Raw genomic sequence first — 17,840 nt, 5'->3', positions numbered from 1 at the left:
TTAAACTCTGAACTCAGCTATATATATATATTTGACCCAACCCTTATATATTATATTATATATATATCAGTTTCATTTTGTGAATTTACAATATTTTTTTTTTTAGGTAATCAATTATATGTCGGACGACACAGAAGTTTTAATTAAAAAATACTTTTCCCTGGTTTACGTCACAATGAAATATTAATTTTTTTTAAAAACATTCACGGAGATATACAACTAAGTCAAAGGCCTGAAACCTTATTAAGTATCGTTTGTATTGCAGAAAGCTTATTCAAAAATAGATGACGTCTGGTCACAATATACGGCAAAATTGAACGCATCGGAAGATATGCACGGATAGCAGCATGGATGCATAATAATGTATCCAAAATATATTTGACAGTAACACAGGTATTATAGTGAGAAATATACTGAGTGTTTTTAGACCGTCGGGGTTGATCAACGCCGAAGAAAAAGATTAAGGCGCCGTCAATATTATAGATGAGCGGGCCTAAATTTTTTATGGCATATGGACTCCTATAATAAGTTAAAGCCATACGGTATCAACATTAAACGGATGCATCGACGGTTTTTCGCGCCATATAATTTGGCTTAACGCAGACAAACATCTAGTGACACCAGGTTTATTGCAGGGTTTATATCAATGCATTGAAAGCATTGGAGGCTGTCCTTTAACTGTATCGGGCGATATGGGTAGCAAGAAATGTCTGTTGTAGAGAAGTATCATAGAAAACCATTAGGGAAGTGACCAGTACTACGGAAAATTAAAATCAGACCACCTTTTTATGTAGGGAAAGAGCACAGGAAATAAAGGACCGAGTCTTGGCTGGTCAATACTGAGGAAAGGAAAACGCAGTATTCGGGTAACCTTTTGTGAAGTACTAAGAGATGATTGATGGTGTTTCATGTACATTTTTAGATAAAACGCTGCTTCAGTTTTTGCTTTAATGGAACATGATCAGGTAATTCCATGACGTGTATCAAATAAGAATAAATAAATAATGGAGGTCCATTTTTGGGGCGTCACATTAGAAGATACAATTATTTGTTAAAATATTAATTATCATATAATAAATTTTAATTACAATTTTTTTTTATATATCTGTATAGTATAATGTATTAATAACAGGATGTAATTGTAATTAAAAATAATTGTTGATTCGTTTTTCAATAACTGCGTTGAAAATTTGTTTAGAATTTGATGCTTGTTGAGAGATTAATTACACTGGAGTTCCGTTTACATTTTTATTTTGTGTTCATTACAGACGAAACTTAAAACACACATTAGCTTTGAATGGAAACTCACCGATTAAAAAGTAAGAACAGCATATCGCCTACCGGGAAGACCCATTATCTATTGAAATGCTCGCTATAATGGAGCAGAAAACTATTCTAATGACCCCCTAATATTTTAACTGGAAATTTCTTGAAAGTGAGTGTAAATTCTACACCACGCTTGTGACGATAGATGTGTTAAATATGTGCGATTACATAATAACTGAGAATGGCTATATCCTAGGTCAAGGATCTATGAAGCTGTTCCCTCTTACTTAAAGATCAGAAGAAAAGATATACAGTCTTGTTGTCACCAAATTATGCTACGATATTGCATAGATGTAAATAATTTACCACTTTCTATTTACTTAAAACGATCGTATTCATAATAAATTCAATTCCATCGAGTAAAATCATACCTGTAAGTACTTTTTTTTCTCCCATAACAGTATGTAATATCACTCATCAGGGGTCCTCTGTGGCAATATGTACAGGTGTAACAGGTTTTGATCGGATTTATGGGCTCAGCGGTAGAGTTGGGGTTATAAATCCGGAGGTCGGGTGTTCGAGCCTGGGTTGAGGTGAATTTTTTATCTGTGGCGGAGATGGAAATTACCTTAGACCAGTTCCGAGCATTCTACCGGCTACTCCGAATTAGGTTTTCCTGCAGTTTTTCTAATTCGTAAGGTAAATACCGGAGTAGTATAGACCAACTTAAGACCTTCTGCAGAGGCACCTCTAAATAGCATTATGCGGGTCACTCTGTAATTGGGCGCATGCCTGTTGAGGGCCCAAAACAAGAGAGGAATAATAATAATAACAAGAATGATACCAAATTTGTTCAAAGTTCAGCCGTTTGCCGGAAAAGAGAGTACAAGGTAGATCGAGAGGACCGACATAATCGAAAAATTTGTTTGATCAGATTCCTAGTACGTCAAACGTTAGCAAAAAGTGGGGGGGTACTTTCGGACCCCAACGCAATTACCTCCCTTAGAAACGTGCGGTTGAATTCAAAATTATTTACAAAAACATAAGCGAAAAAATATTTAAGTTTAGTACTATTGCGTTTTTCTGCTATTATGTATCTTTTTCTTTCTCTTTTTCCAATCTCTTTGGTTCCTTTTCCTCATTCCTTTACTTGGTTCTCTTTGAATTGATTCTTATTCTTAAAACTTTTCTCAAAGTACTACCTTATACAGTGCTATTTATTAAGAAGTAGACATAGGGATTTAATAATATAATATAAATCTCTTCTTAAGGGCGCCTAATTTTACGCAATCAAAATAATTTCTTAAAACAAATAAAGATCAAATTCTGACTGTCAGAAGGATTTTGTCATTTAAAAGTAGACATAGGGAAAACCAATACACGTAAATCCCTATGTCTACTTCCTAATAAATAGCATGACTGTAATATATTCTAGACTTGGCAAGGTTCCACTAGACTTACATCCGATTCAGGGCCTGTGATTTCTGTTCGGCCTATTCTAACTTCTCTTGAATGTCAGCCATTTCTTTCTTCTTGCAACTTAACCTGATCTTCTTTGTTTTTTAATTCTTCTAATTTTTTATTCATATCTTGTAGTAAAAATGAGTCCTTTTGCATATTCAAATATGTATTGCTTTTCTAAAATATCGCTCGTTTCTTCTGAGAGTTTGACTTAGGTGCTTTAACTGAATTTTCTTCTAACTCTTCTACTCCTTTCTGCCAGATATTGACTTTTTCAGTTTGTTGATCTACCCCCTCCGAAATTTATCGATCGATTTACCCCGGCTCTGTATTGCTCCTTCATTGTATCTCATAACTTGTTGTAGGTCTTGAACTAATCTGCTTCAATTTTCTTCCTCTGTATTCTCCATGACTTTTTAACGGATTTTTGGAAAAAATATGCTATTATATTGGTTATGGCTGGCTGGCTGGCTGTCCGGATGAGATCTCAGCAATTACAATTGCTAGAGACTTTAAATTTTCACTAAAAGCTTTCTGTTATAGTGTAGATGTGCAGGCTCTAGTCTATTTTGAGTTAGATTACTCGTGAGATCGATAATTTTAAAATTTGCTAATATAAAATACTGATCTGCATTACCAAAAATGCGCTTTTATCATGCATTGACTCTTCATTTTGAGTTGTTATTGCTTGGTTTTCCTAGGGGACTGTAGAAAACCTGTGAGGACGAGAGATGAGGGTTGTCACAAAAAATGCTTTTCGTTTATTTCTATTTTTATTGGACGCAACTTTCTTAAAATATGAAAAAGCAACAATGACGACAACCTATTCGTCTTTCCCATCTCATCTGCACTATAAGTAACATTACAATTATTGTGGTTCTAGGGAATAATTTGTTTCTAGTAAATTTTGTGCAAAAATATTCAAATTTATCGACGAATTACGATCCTAACTGAGTTTAATCAGCGAATGGACACGTACATTCAGCCTTTGCTCGAAATCGTAATCCTTGTAACGCTCGACGTCAGCTAGCATCGCCTTTCCTTCTTTCTTTTTCTAAAAATATGAAACTTAGTCAATAATTATTACATCTTAGATGCGTTACCCCCAGCTTCTTCATTAAAATGTGCCCCAGCTCGTACTGCGCGAAGGCCGAGACGTGAGCGTCATCGGCGTTGTGGGGTAGCTCCTTTCGAATTTCCAAACACTGCCGTAGACACTCGATCCCAACCTCGTACTCTTTCAGGATGCAGTGACAGGTGCCTCGAATGAGCAGCGCAAGGCCCAGCATGGGTTCGACGGTGACATTTTCACAATCTGTTGATAGTGAAAGCTAATAAAAGCGTCGAAAGCGGTTATGTACCTGAGATTATTCGGCGAATATTGTCAAAGGTGCAACTGGGCAATGCATTCCACAAGTACAGTATGTCATAGATGAGGAATATCCAAAACGTTCTATCGTTAAGTTTCGTTTTGTCAGCAGTGGGGCACAAGGCGAACCTTTTCGAAAGAAACATCCCTAGCTGGTTGAGTTTTGGAGAGTTTTCGTATACAGTTTTCATTTGACTTAGTGTATTTACATTTTTGATACTATTACACGCACCCGCGCAGATAATAGAAAGGTAAGTGTAAAATTCACGTGACCATCTACTTGCAACTCTCAGTTTTTCAAACGTGAGTTCGGCCGACCGGTAATCGAGCTGTATCAAGTAGCACCAACCAACCTCGTGCAGCGAGAGCATTTTTATCTCCCTTTGGATGGAATTCTCGACTGACGCTTGAAACGCATTTAACGCTTCGGGAATGTTAGACTAAAAAGATATACGCTTGTAGGTATACACAAATCCTTCCACCACAATGTTGTAACAATGGATATCACCCAACACCATGGTGGAAGTACCTCTTACGTTTAGTCTATGGATTCTTCCTAGAAAAAAAAGAAATAGAGCTGAGTCTCTGTATTCCTTTTGCGATTCGTCCAAAAGCTGCATGGCTGCTTCAACCCCGGCTCTCACATTACTACCATCCAACGCGTAAAACGGCCTTACGATGGTATGATACCACAAAAGCGCCAATCTAAAATCGACCGTTTTGATTAAAGGCGATTGTCCATTACAATTTTGCGTACGCACGTCGCTAATGGCGCGTGCATATCCGAACCTTCCCTCGAGTACATTAAATTACTGATGCCCAAATTGCGATTGCCACCAAATCCCAAGAAACTCGTCACTCTCAGCAGTGAGGGTGGAAGCAGAGACACACCCAAGTGAAAAAGTCCGTATCCGAACGATATCGCGCCCATAAGTCGCGTTATCGTTTCCTTGTCAATGTCGCACGGTTTCCTAAAAATTAGTTGCACATCAAACTTACATTTTCCGCGTTGAAGGCTTACTGTTTTTCTGAGGAGAAGAAGTTGAGTGAAGTGAAATACGAAAGGCCGTTGAAGGAGAGTGGTTTGGAAAGGGTGTCGCCGAGACCGACAGTAAATGACTTTTTAAGCGAACCTTTGGCATGGTACCCGTTACTTAAATGAACTTTACTACTAATATCGTAACAATTATTTTTTAAACAATCACTGGAGTTACACCTACTTGAGCTTTTGCTGTTATTGTTAACATTAGTGGCGTAACTAGACAAACTATTATCGGTCGTGTAAGAGCGTGACATTTTTTGTAAAGAAAAAGGACGGGATGGTAAATACCCATTGGACGGTGGTGATTGAGGAGGGGCTCCCTGGTATAGATATTCCCACTGCTTCTCTACATTTTCTACATCTTCCTCTTCATCACGTTCATTTAAGGGGGCTATATTTTGTGTTGCCGCATCTACAAGTCTACGTAAATTTAATGGAGCACAAACAAGCTTTTACCTGGAAGCTCGCCAACGATCTCCTTGTACAAAGATCGAATGGTGTTATACGTATGTTGGTATATCTTCCAAGATTTCCTCAAAATCCAACCCCCCTTAAACATTCCCGACACGTCCTGCTGTAGAAATATCAAAATTGCCATGCATACTTGAGCATCCGCCAGTATGATTTGATGTTCGAGGTATTCGGTATCAGATAACGAGGTTTCGGCCCCAAATACTTTCGATTTCATCACCTTCATCCAGCCATTATCCGAGTAACACCGACGTTCAGTTTCTTTTAACGCACTTAAAGCCGTCGTCAATTTGTCATCTTCCAGTGTCGTAATCGCATCCTGAGGGTTGCGAAACATACAATTAAATTGCTTCAAGTAATGCGTACTTACCATAAAAATTGCGAACGAGTAACCAGCGTAAAGGTGAATGGAATCGGGGTATTCTTTAAATAAAGCTTCCGCATCGCTTGCCTTGTTGTTTATTAGCAGTTGTATACCTTCCCTTGCCAGTTTCCACTTAGGTATGTCGTTTGGCGAGCGATTGAAAGTTGCCATTATGTTTGGAGCGTCATTTTTTTAAATGCTAGACGTTGCTTGCTTGCTACTTACGTTGAATTTTAGTGCTATTTTGAAAACCCTGTCAAATGTCAACCATCTTGGAACTGTTCATTCATGGCTTGCCTTTATTGATTTTCCTCTCCCACCCTCTACATGAAAACGTTTTCTCTCGACTCCTTAAATTTTCATTCCGTTTCTATTGTTAATATAGGTGCCTATATGAAAGCATTACTTAGGTCGTTGTAAGGGTTGATTTATATGCGAAAAATATGGTAACTTATTACTGCCCTTAATTTGCGCGATCAACAGGTAGGTATTGGCGTATTGCGCACACCTACATTAACCATCAGTCAATGATAACAAGTTAAAAAGTAATCGTAAACGATTTACATAAAGCGCATTTCCACTTGCATTCATTTCCCATTTGTAAGATGCAACTTCTGTTAAAATCGTAGAAATCCGGCCACAAATATGAAAGATAGCATTGCACATGGGCAATCCATTGTTGACGTGCTACTTCAATTTCAGTTTATGAGAAGAATTTCATTTCAATGCTTTTCTAAATAAGAAAGTTGGAACTGCGCATGCGCAAACCTCAATTTTAAAACTAATGTTAGATTTTCCTTTGTTCCAAGCGCCTAAGTATCAAATTTCACTTAAATAGTTCCATAGATAAAAAAGTTGGCACGGCGCATGCGCAAAATAAAATTTTGAAACTGGCGCTAGATTTTCCTTTATTCCAAGTGCCTATGTATCACATTTCATTTAAATTCTTCCATAAATAAAAAAGTTGGCACTGCGCATGCGCAAAACCAAATTTTGAAATTGGCGTTTGATTTTCCTTTATCCCAAGTGCTATGTATCAAATTTCGTTTAAATTCTTCCATAAATAAAAAAGTTGGCACTGCGCATGCGCAAAACCAAATTTTGAAATTGGCGTTTGATTTTCCTTTATCCCAAGTGCCTATGTATCAAATTTCGTTTAAATTCTTCCATAAATAAAAAAGTTGGCACTGCGCATGCGCAAAACCAAATTTTGAAATTGGCGTTTGATTTTCCTTTATCCCAAGTGCCTATGTATCAAATTTCGTTTAAATTCTTCCATAAATAAAAAAGTTGGCACTGCGCATGCGCAAAACCAAATTTTGAAATTGGCGTTTGATTTTCCTTTATCCCAAGTACCTATGTATCAAATTTCGTTTAAATTCTTCCATAAATAAAAAAGTTGGCACTGCGCATGCGCAAAACCAAATTTTGAAATTGGCGTTTGATTTTCCTTTATCCCAAGTGCCTATGTATCAAATTTCGTTTAAATTCTTCCATAAATAAAAAAGTTGGCACTGCGCATGCGCAAAACCAAATTTTGAAATTGGCGTTTGATTTTCCTTTATTCCAAGTGCCTATGTATCAAATTTCATTCAAATACTTTTGTAAGTAAAAAAGTTTGCAATTCGGTTTATAAATGGTCGAGATGCGAAAAGGGCACTGTGAATTTTGAATCGATTCGATCCAACTTTTGGCATTGCGTATTATATGGCTAAAGCTATGCCCATATTGAATTTCATGCAATTCAGTTCATAACTAACGGAGATGTAAAAGCGATCGAACATTTCTAAACAAAGTTATCGTTCACACGGACAGATAGATGGACAGACAGACAAAGGAACAGACGGACAGACCAACAGGCAGACGACAGATAGCAATGCAAAATTATAAACGATCTCTAGGATCGTTAATAAACGGCAAAAGTGTAAAATTATGGAACATGTAAAAAACGGTTTTTTGTTTTTTTTACAATAACTTTTTTTTTAAGCGGTACAGAAAAAATTCCTTCCTTGGTACAAGACTCGACACCATAACGAACCAAATAGCGAAAAAAGTAGAACAATAGCTCTTAAGATAAAAAAACTAGTAGCGTCGCAAAGTTAGCGGACGGACGGACGGACGGACAAAGTGGCCACAATAGCGCATTTTTTTTTTATTTTTGTGGAAATGCGCTAAAAAGGAAGTATTTGCGACAGGAGGAGGCCAAATCAACATACCAAAAAAAGAACCTTGACATTATCCTTTCGATTATGAATACGAAAACTGTGTATGGATTGGAAAATGATCTCGATGGTGATGTAGATGTAGATGAAAATGTAGAGGTAGTTTCTATATAAAATCATTACATTTTTATAGAACTGTATTGTGATTGGTAGCCTGTGGATTTAGATATTTCAGAAGACGTACAAGATAATAATATAGATGTTGTGTATGAATCATTACATTTAAGCGACGATGAGGACGTAAGTATTGACCTATTTTCTCTTATTGTTATGTTTGTAATTTCTCTAAATTATTTATTATAAACTACTTACTTGTTTTCAGAATATAACATGGAGGAGACACATACCATCCGATTTACAGAAACCAATTACTTCTAATTTAAGTGGGAAAAGAAAAAGTAATGTGGAAGGTAGGTATTTAGTCTCATATGCATTGTAAGTAAAATAGCCTTTTCATTTGCTTAGACAGTACACCTACACCAAAAAGAAGGCACACATTGTCTACCTCAAGGCGTCGTCCAACAACCCAAATTAAAGCATTATCAAGATCAGAATTGGCAGAGAAGTACGATTTGCTCCTTGACAAAAGAATCGATATGGTCAATTATCAAAATAAGAAAATGGAAGAAGAACTAAAAAGTATAGAACGTGAAAGAGAACTAAAAGTGGAATTACTTAAATTACAGATTCAAGTAGAAAAGAAAAAATTAAAGCAGTTGCAATTAAGATTATAAAAAAATCATTATTATTTTAAGTTGGTACTTTTTGTAAATGTGATTTTGATATTGTGAATTTTATTAACAATTTACAGTCTTGTAAAATACTCCCTTATTAAATGACCCCGAAAGTGATTCACATGAACGTTTTCATTTATATTAGGAATATCGCCAACATTGCCAATATTGATCAAATAATTTACTTCTTCATGATTAAGATCATCAGGTAATGGAGGTTCCTCTTCATTCATTTGTTTTGCTAAATTGTGGAGAACTGCTGTAGCAACTATAACATGCAATACAGTATTCAACTTCAATCTCATTCCGTACGCTAAAACTGGAAATCTTCTTTTCCACACACCGAAACATCTTTCAATAACATTTCTGGTGCGAATATGTGCTTCATTGTACAGTCTTTCACCTCTTGCTAGTGGATTCAGAAGAGGTGTTAAAAAGTAATTTCTAACAACATAGCCACTATCGCCTAGAAAATTACTGTTTTGTATGTTCTGCTGTCAATAGCCAACACACCTAGCGATAAACAGTTTGGGAACTCATTGTTTTCAAATCGCCTTCTAAGCCTCGAGTTATTAAAAATGGTGGAGTCATTTGTAGACCCTGGCCAGCGAGCAACAACATCTAACAGTTTCAGATTTGCATCACAAGTACCCTGAACATTTATAGAAAAATATCCCTTTCGGTTTCTAAAAACCTCCGGATCTTCTCCACCTGGAAAATGTATATTGACCTCATCAGGTATTATGAGAAACTACTTAAGTACCTGGTGATTGTATTTTGACATGCGTACCATCAACACAACCAATAACTCTGGGAAAAGATGATAAACGATAAAATTCTCTCTGCGCTTGAATTAATTCATTTGGACCTGGCATTTTAACAAACTGTGGATACAGTCTACCAATAGCATGTGTAACCTTTGCAACTAACCGTGATGCTGTGGAGATATCCATGACGATAAAATCAGTCACTGTACTTAAATGTCCGGCACTTGCATAAAACCTGCTGCGCTGCTAACAACTGATCAATAGGTGCTACATTATTGTTTCTAAAAGTATAATAATAATAATATTGCCTTTATTTATCCCCAAAAGCAAAACAGAAATAAAAATATACTTTTACAAGGCGAAGTTCAGTTCGGCGGAGACTACCGCCGTCTGTTCTTCCACTTAACCTTGGAACTATTCCGACTGTTACTTACATTGAAAAATTAAACAAACTACAATATAAAAAAAATAAAAAAAAAATACTTTCCTTAGAACCTTCCAATAAAACCGCGATGAAATAACTAGGTATGTTAAATTTGGATTTGATGTTCGAGCAGCAATTTGCGCAACTTAAGCTTGAATGATTTAAGCGATAGCAACTTAAGGTTTGCAGGAAGATTATTATAGACCTTTGTGATGCTATATGAAAATGATCTTTTGAAAAATTGCGTTCTATGCACTGGTGGCGTTAGTAGTCTTTTAAACCTTAAATTGAGGTTATGTACATCAGTTCTGAAGGAGATTTTCCGATATAGGTACGTTGGTGACTTGGTAACTATGATGCTGTGATACAGTGCAGCCGTATGCAAGAAACGCCTTTGCTTCATATTAAGCCAACCGCAAACACTTAGCTTATCACTAATGTGCTCATACTTTTTAATTCCAAAAATAAGCCTCAAGCACGCATTCTGCAGTTTTTGTATTTTCCTTTCATCGACTGAATCAAGGCAGGCGTTGTAGACTGAGTCACAATAATTTAGTTTAGATAGTACCAAAGAATTACATAGAATTGTTTTTTGTTTGATGTCCAACAAGTGCCTCTTACGGTAAATAAGTTTTAAATTCGCATAACCATGCTGCACGCATTTTGATATGTGATCTTTGAAGCGTAGATCTGCATGGATCTGCAGAATTTCATCGTTTTCGAGATATCGTGCCAATGGACAAACGGACAGACACTGCAAAATTATGAACTTAATAATAATTTTCTTGGCGATTACGAACAATGGAGACAGTGACGTGACAAGATTTTTTTTGTCTAGAACGGGGTATTCTTCTTTACGCGCGGAGTAGACCTAAGATAAGGGTAAAAGTAGCGTCCACCGAGGCAGAGCCACCCTCCATTCTTTACCATTAAACATTTCCCCCTTCCTAGCAATTGAGACACTTTCGCAAACCTTGTAAAGAATCTTCCTAGAAACCCATTTTGAAAAGTTTTTCAGAAAATTATAGACGTACGTTTAGAAAACTTCTTCAATGAAAAATTCACAGAAATTTTCTTGCAATTATGTTCAAGAACCTTCTTATAGACGTCTACTTGGTAGACAATTTCCTAGTCGTTTTCGTTAGGAAGATCATTTCGCAGTCTTCCTTAAGATTTATGTAGCAAATGCCTCGTCAGACCTGAGGTGCAAACCTAAAAACTTTTCTTCGATTACATACTTAAGAAAACTTGGTACATCTCTTGAAAACCTTCGAAAAAATTTTAGTAACGTCCTATAGATTACTGAGACGGGTTCAATAAATCTAAACCTTAAATTACACGCACCAATTTTTTTTTTAAATTTTTTTATTGCATTTACTGCATTACTTCTGTAACTTTGTGGAAGGAAGATCGTGGACTGGAACTCCATGCTTATTTTAACCCCCCCCCCCCTTCCGCTGCAGACCACGCATAGTTACCAAGCCTGAAGAATATGTTGAGTCTAGGAAAGATTAATTCTTAATCAACTTTACGTGTTTACATGATCGCTGTACGCAGATGAATCAGAATCAGAAATCCACTTTCTTCTTAATAAATTCCTAACTAAACTTGTAACAAATATAGCAAACGAGCTACTGGGTCACTGAACATTTAATCAGTTCATCCTTGGGCGATGATAAACAAATATCTTATTCCCTTATTGCAACCTTTAGATAGAGTGAATGAGTATTGTAACAGTAAACGTTCGATTTCAAATAACCCCATAAAAAGAAGGCGCAAAGCAATAGATCTGGTGAACGCTCGGGCCCTAACTGATTTTGAAAAATTGCTCAGCAGCAAAGATGCGAAGCTGCAGGTCCACTGCGGCATTGTTACCGAAAGTGGACGCTTTAACTTGGTCTAATTCTATAAAATAACACCACCCTCCTTAACTTTATTACGCAACCCAGATTACACTACGCTACTAAAATCCATGCGCTTTTTGCGCCACCCTTTATAACCGACTTGGGATTCCTGCAACGCCCTCACTTCAACCTCCCATGCCGTAACCCTGTTGCGCAGCCCTTATTTTTATAAAGCGAAGAAAAAAATTATGATCCTCCCGAAGTATTTCGGTACCACAGCCTTCTCATACAACACAGACTTCAAAGAATATCCACCTCCAAATCGCAAAAATCAAAACGTTCATCAAGAATCCTAGGCTCAGCATACAACACAGGATCACAGGTAACCGCTGAGTGTAAATGCACGCGAAAATATTCTTGAAAGCAATCTAATGATACCACCTCATCATATCGGCCCATACGTTCAAACAACATAGAGACCAATTTGGGCACAAATTGGTGCATGGGGATTCGCAAAAGGTAATAATTTTCAAATCGCAGTAAAAGTTTGATTAACATTTAATGTTCAACCTTAACTTATACAGGGTGTCCCCTGATATCCCTTGCTCAATTTTCCTTATACACTTTGTCAAAACCCAATAGTCAAGAAGTTATGGGCAATATTGAATTTAACAATAAATCAATTTAGTAGGCCATGTAATTGTTTTGTCTTTTGTCATATTGTTATGGTGACATTGTTAATTCTTTGACGTTGTAATTTTAAATTAATATGGTCTATTAGGTATTCTTCGATCAGGAAACCTTCGTTGATATTCCCTCACTGCCGCTCTTGCATTTCCGTCACCAGTATCCGTAAATAAAGTGAATATCAGCATATCCTTGATTTGAAAACGTAGCCATGGATTTTAAAATTACAACGTCAAAGAATACACAAGGTCACCATAATAATATGACAAAACAATTACATGGCTTACTAGAATGATTTATTGATTTCTTAACTATTGAGTTTTGGACAAAGTGTATACGGAAATTTGGACTTAAAATTGAGCAAGGAATATGGTGCTAAACTATAGATAGTCACGGGACACTGTATGGGTACGCCTGTCGATTTTTTGTTTAAAGTGAAAGACTCACTTAGGTTCTTATGATTGAAGAGCGCATTTATTCGTGCCAATTTTCAGAGCATTTGAATTAAATTGAAAGAATTGTACTCCATGCATTTTTAGTGACTTTTCGTGTTTTTTGCACCGTTTTACTAAACATCGTTTAAAGTCGTAAACACTGTTTAGCAATAGACAGGGTTTGCACCGTACATTAAGCAACGTTTAGAAAGGTGTAACCTATGTTTAATCTAAACATCCAATTTTGGGCGTTTAAAGGTCTGATTAGTACGAGTATGCCATAATTTGTAGGTTATAGTAAATACTACCAGTATCTTTATTTTGATTTTCTTTCTGTGGTGTCATAAATTTTGATAAATTATGGATGTTGTTGAAGAATTTTTCATAGAAGATGATTTAGACATATTGGATATAGTAGAGTTTGGTTTCCCACGTAAAGTTTATACTAGGAAAAATCATTTCGAGGAGATGGATAACTTAACATTCTTTAAGCGCTTTCGTTTGACGAAAGATACAGTTCTGCAGTTGTTAGAATTAATCGAAATGGATCTCGAAAATACGGATTTTCAAAAAGATCGGATGAATTTTACTTAGTAATAACAAAGTGTTAATTTTCGAGATTACCTTTTTACAATTTTCCATAAATAACAATAACAGTTGAAAATGAGCGTTCGGGACAAACTGTATCTTATAGAAAATTTTATTCTAAACAAGTTCATTTCTATTCATTTTTTCCCTCCGAGCAATAGTTAACGAGATATTCGAAGTCAAATGTGAAAAAACACATTTTCCCATTTTTTCTTGGTTTTTTGTTTATAACAATATGTTCCGGGCGTTTCCGGCCAGGGGGACTATGATTTTCGGATTCAGCGGATTTTTTTTACATAGAATACGCTTGGTGTCGTTGAGTGAAGTGACAACATCCAGCCCAACCCGTAATTTGACTGGACTATTATTGAACTTTAATTTTAAATGGCGCAGAACTTTTCCTTAGCAGGTGTGTAAATAATGCGTTTTTGCCTGATTTTTTGTACATTTTGAAACAAATTGTTTATTGTTTCGAACCTTCGGCGACGGAAACTTGAAGAATGAAGATGATTTTAAATTAATTTCGTCATTTTTACAACTATTCTTCCGTTGAAGCTAGGCCTAAGTGAATGACTTAGGTGTTTGATGCTCTCTGCAAATCAAGAGCAGCCAAAAATGTTTGCAGTATTGGGTACTGTATGCAGAAAATCGAATACTGCTCTATTTAGATATCGGTAATCAAACATAAGATCAGTACACATTATTTTATTGCTCCATACAACGCCTTGCGGTCTTGTAGAACAATTCTAAATTATAGCTAACGTATAATTTTCTTATTTAATCTTTTTTTTCGTATATATTTATAATGAAAACCTGATACTTAAGTGTAAGATATAGAATTTAGTTGTAAGTCTTTCATATATTTTATGGACATTTCCAAAAGAGTAAACGATAAAGGTGTTGGGACTTAAATTTCTTGTGTAATCAATTGCTCAAATCTCGAAACGTAACATTTTAGAAGAAGTTGTTCTAACGCTTAATCGTCTGTGCAATGTATACCTACAATACGTATACATAACATTAAAACATCTAGAAATTAATTACACCACCAGATTTCTCGGAGAGATCAAGATTAACATCCGAAGAATTAGAATTCAGGACTATAGCGTCGGTCAAACGACGATTACGAAGTTGGTTTTATTTCCGAATTTTGCAAAAAGTTTACATCAAGTCACCAATTCCTAAAACTGCATTAAAGAAGCCCAAAGTCTGTTTGCATAGGGCAGTTTTATGGTGCTCGTAGGATTACATAATTCAAATTTGAATCATAATAGTACAGAATTGAAATTACACCAAATGATTTTGTTTTTAGCATAGATAAAGACTCCCCCGGAAAGTTAATCCCCAGAATTTAATAATGCGCCTTGGGGACAACACGCGCACATTTTCGGACTTGGCCAAAAAGGCTAAAACTGATAAACATTTTCGACACCCGATAAGAGGTTTAGAGGTGATATACACAGTCGGACTAAGAGACTTCGCTATCAAATGTGAAGCAGTGAAAAATTCCAAAGATAGTTGGTATGCAAAATTCAAATTTGAAGCAAATGAATGGGCTACTGAACTTAGCGAATAATTCGTCATGATAAAATCTCCTATTCTTGTAAACATTGCATAGTTTGTGTGTATAAATTACCTGTGTAGTGTAATTTATACAGTGTGGAATAATTAGTTTCGCCTTAATTTTTGGTTCAGCATCCATAGAATATAGGAAGAGAGAATTAAAGGCGGTCCTCAGATTTTTGGGTATGTCCAATCTGGTTTTGGAAAATTTATCCAAAATTCCTATCGCCTAGATGGCGTACCCCTGAACGGGATGCAAAACATTGGGTACGGCAGCGAAAAAAATTGTTAAATTTTGAATTATTCCGCACAGAACACATAAGACACTTAAATAATTCACTCCAATATTCAATGCTGGTGAAACGCTGTCACAGAAACAGGGCCGTAGCTAGAGGGGGGCAAGAGGGCTTAGCCCGCTCTTGTGACCCACTTTGCCCTCCCTTAAATTTTGCTTAAAATAACACAATGTATCATGCTCATTATTAATAATCAAAATTTCTTAAAAAATTTAATTTAATAGTTTTCTATTATTAAATAACTCTAGCGCTCCTTCGAAAACGACATTTTTCGGTTTTTTTGGCCAGAATTTCGCTACTTGTAGAACTACAAGAAACTTTGGAAGGGAAAATTAATCAGTATGAAAGTGTGAGTAACTTTGCCCATTTAAGCGACTTTACATCTCGTACAAGATCCCCATGGTGACAATGAAAAAAAACTCACCCTGTAGTATTATCATTTTATTATCTTTTTTACCACCTGCAATACGTAATACAGGCATAAGAGAGATCCGAGGAGAGATCTACAAATGACCTCCAACATTTTAAGTAGATACGATACACACATTTCTTGGGCATCTAACAATCGAGTTTGGTCTTTTTCCCAACAAAATTGGTGAATAAATAAGGATTTAGATCGATATTGGGCAATAAAGTGATGGATACCAAAATTAATTCCTGATAGTTGTCCATCTGGAACCATAAGCGTCGATACGAGTTCTTCTTCCCATCAGGAAAATCGGTACATAAATAACGATTTTGACATTTTTTGTGAACAAAAATACACATGGACCACTTCTTGGGCATTCCGCAATTGAATTTCCCAAGAAAATCGATGCATAAATAACGATTTTGATATCCTTTGTTGGCCACCAAAAATAGACATGTATCATTTCTTGGTCATCGAGCAATCGAGATTGATCTTTTTCCCAACAAAATTGGTGCATAAATAGTAATTTTAACTCATTTAAAGCTATAACACGGTGATGAATGTCAAAGTTAGTTTTTGATAGTCGATACGAGCTCTAGGGACTGAGCTGTAGTACGGAACGACACGCAGACGGACGAAAATGTAAAGTCATTAGCACTCCACTTTCGTGGGATTGCGCTAAAAACGAATTCCTTCAGCAGAACACAGCAAATTATTAATATTTCGCCTGTCCGTTCTGTAGATTTATTTGCCCGCTCGTAGTAACTAATCTGTCTAGGGCCCTACGCAGGGATGCTCCCGATTTGCGCAATAGGCAGCCCTTTTTAAGCGAGTTTGACTTTTTATAAAAAGTCATACACTTTTTTTCAAATTATTAGAAACTACCTAATTTTAGATCACTATTTTCATAATGAAAACTCCTCAGATACCAAAATTCTTTGAGTGAGAGCCGGAGTTTTTTGGCACTCCTTTGGGGTAGGAATATTGAGAGCGGCGGTGAATTAACAGGTCGTGAATGCTATGGAGGCGTATCTTCCACAGGTGAGCGAATTCTCCGGGAGGAATTTCCCTATTACTCTCTTATGCAGTAGAAAAATTAAATGGCATGTCCCAAAATACGGTTCATTCTCTAGTTTCATTGTCAACCAAACCGGGGTACTGAGGCGATTCTAACTTTTTGCTGCGCGTAGGCTAAATTTTTGTAAAAAATTATTATTAACAACATGTGTTAATGATTAGGTACAGCTTTGCTGTCGAAACGCCGTCACAATTATTAGTAGTAGAAGACAGACACATTTTGAGTTTTATTGACATTTGATTTAATTAATCAATTAAATTGATTACTACCTAATTAGATTATTTCTCGGGTCGATTAAAATTAGTGGTATGATTTCCAGGAATTTCGGTTAAATGAATCAACTTAATCAATTTAATTCGCGGTCCAATTAATCTAGTTTGGGGTACGATTTCTCGGAATTTCCTCTAATTAATTCTCAGTTCGATTTCTGGGAATTTCTTATACTTAATCAACTTGATTTGCGGTTTGGTTGATCTAATTAATTTAATTCGCGACCGATTAATTTAATTCGCGGTATAATAAACATAATTAGAATTACACATCTGTAATAAATAATTACACACGTGTAAATTACATTTTAATTAAACTTGCACTAATCAAAAAACAAGATGGCTGAAAAATGGCCACCAACGGCGGAAAATTCAAAAATAGGACGTGTAACTTAGAAATCTTATGTGACGCCACTCATTGCACATATCGGTTTCTCACTCCACTATTCTGAACTAGACTTTGGAAATTAAAATGAACGTTTTAATTATATTTATTGTCAAATGTACAACTCATAGAAATAAATGAACAAAGTACAATCGAAGATTACAATT

At 36.0% G+C, this 17,840-nt stretch overlaps 2 protein-coding genes across 3 annotated transcripts; one reads left to right on the top strand and one right to left on the bottom strand.

The window, feature by feature from the left end:
• Window positions 1-3,481: 3,481 nt before the first annotated feature.
• Window positions 3,482-6,408, bottom strand: LOC116169908 (tetratricopeptide repeat protein 39C-like). 2 transcript variants are annotated; one of them, XM_031486114.1, is made up of 8 exons: window positions 5,980-6,408; window positions 5,595-5,928; window positions 5,118-5,550; window positions 4,858-5,067; window positions 4,633-4,801; window positions 4,089-4,536; window positions 3,831-4,042; window positions 3,482-3,781 (listed from the first exon to the last, which is right to left on the bottom strand). In XM_031486114.1, exons 1-8 carry the CDS (start codon window positions 6,142-6,144, stop codon window positions 3,674-3,676), a joined length of 2,079 nt encoding a protein of 692 aa, XP_031341974.1. In that variant the 5' UTR covers window positions 6,145-6,408; the 3' UTR covers window positions 3,482-3,673. The 2 variants fall into 2 exon arrangements, with proteins under 2 accessions (XP_031341974.1, XP_031341975.1); XM_031486115.1 differs by having other exon boundaries at window positions 5,427-5,550; window positions 5,980-6,406.
• Window positions 6,409-8,222: 1,814 nt separating this feature from the next.
• LOC116169110 lies at window positions 8,223-8,949 on the top strand. Its single transcript, XM_031485137.1, has 5 exons — window positions 8,223-8,294; window positions 8,349-8,435; window positions 8,518-8,605; window positions 8,661-8,834; window positions 8,882-8,949. Exons 1-5 carry the CDS (start codon window positions 8,223-8,225, stop codon window positions 8,947-8,949), a joined length of 489 nt encoding a protein of 162 aa, XP_031340997.1.
• The last annotated feature ends 8,891 nt before the right edge of the window (window positions 8,950-17,840 follow it).

This window comes from Photinus pyralis, unplaced genomic scaffold (assembly GCF_008802855.1).
Source record: "Photinus pyralis isolate 1611_PpyrPB1 unplaced genomic scaffold, Ppyr1.3 Ppyr1.4_LG4, whole genome shotgun sequence".
Taxonomy (NCBI): domain Eukaryota; kingdom Metazoa; phylum Arthropoda; class Insecta; order Coleoptera; family Lampyridae; genus Photinus; species Photinus pyralis.
The sequence above is the reverse complement of the archived record's forward strand: the minus strand, read 5'-3'. Positions and strand labels throughout refer to the sequence as shown.

Bases quoted from the DNA above. Each gene is read 5' to 3' on its own strand.
- LOC116169110 (XM_031485137.1), top strand. From the start codon at position 8,223: ATGAATACGAAAACTGTGTATGGATTGGAAAATGATCTCGATGGTGAT. The intron at 8,606-8,660 runs GTAGGTATTTAG...TCATTTGCTTAG, and splicing joins AAGAAAAAGTAATGTGGAAG to ACAGTACACCTACACCAAAA. The intron at 8,835-8,881 runs GTATAGAACGTG...CTTAAATTACAG, and splicing joins AATGGAAGAAGAACTAAAAA to ATTCAAGTAGAAAAGAAAAA.
- LOC116169908 (XM_031486114.1), bottom strand. From the start codon at position 6,144: ATGGCAACTTTCAATCGCTCGCCAAACGACATACCTAAGTGGAAACTG. The intron at 5,929-5,979 runs GTAAGTACGCAT...CGCAACCCTCAG, and splicing joins ACTCGTTCGCAATTTTTATG to GATGCGATTACGACACTGGA. The intron at 4,043-4,088 runs GTACATAACCGC...CACTATCAACAG, and splicing joins TATTCGCCGAATAATCTCAG to ATTGTGAAAATGTCACCGTC.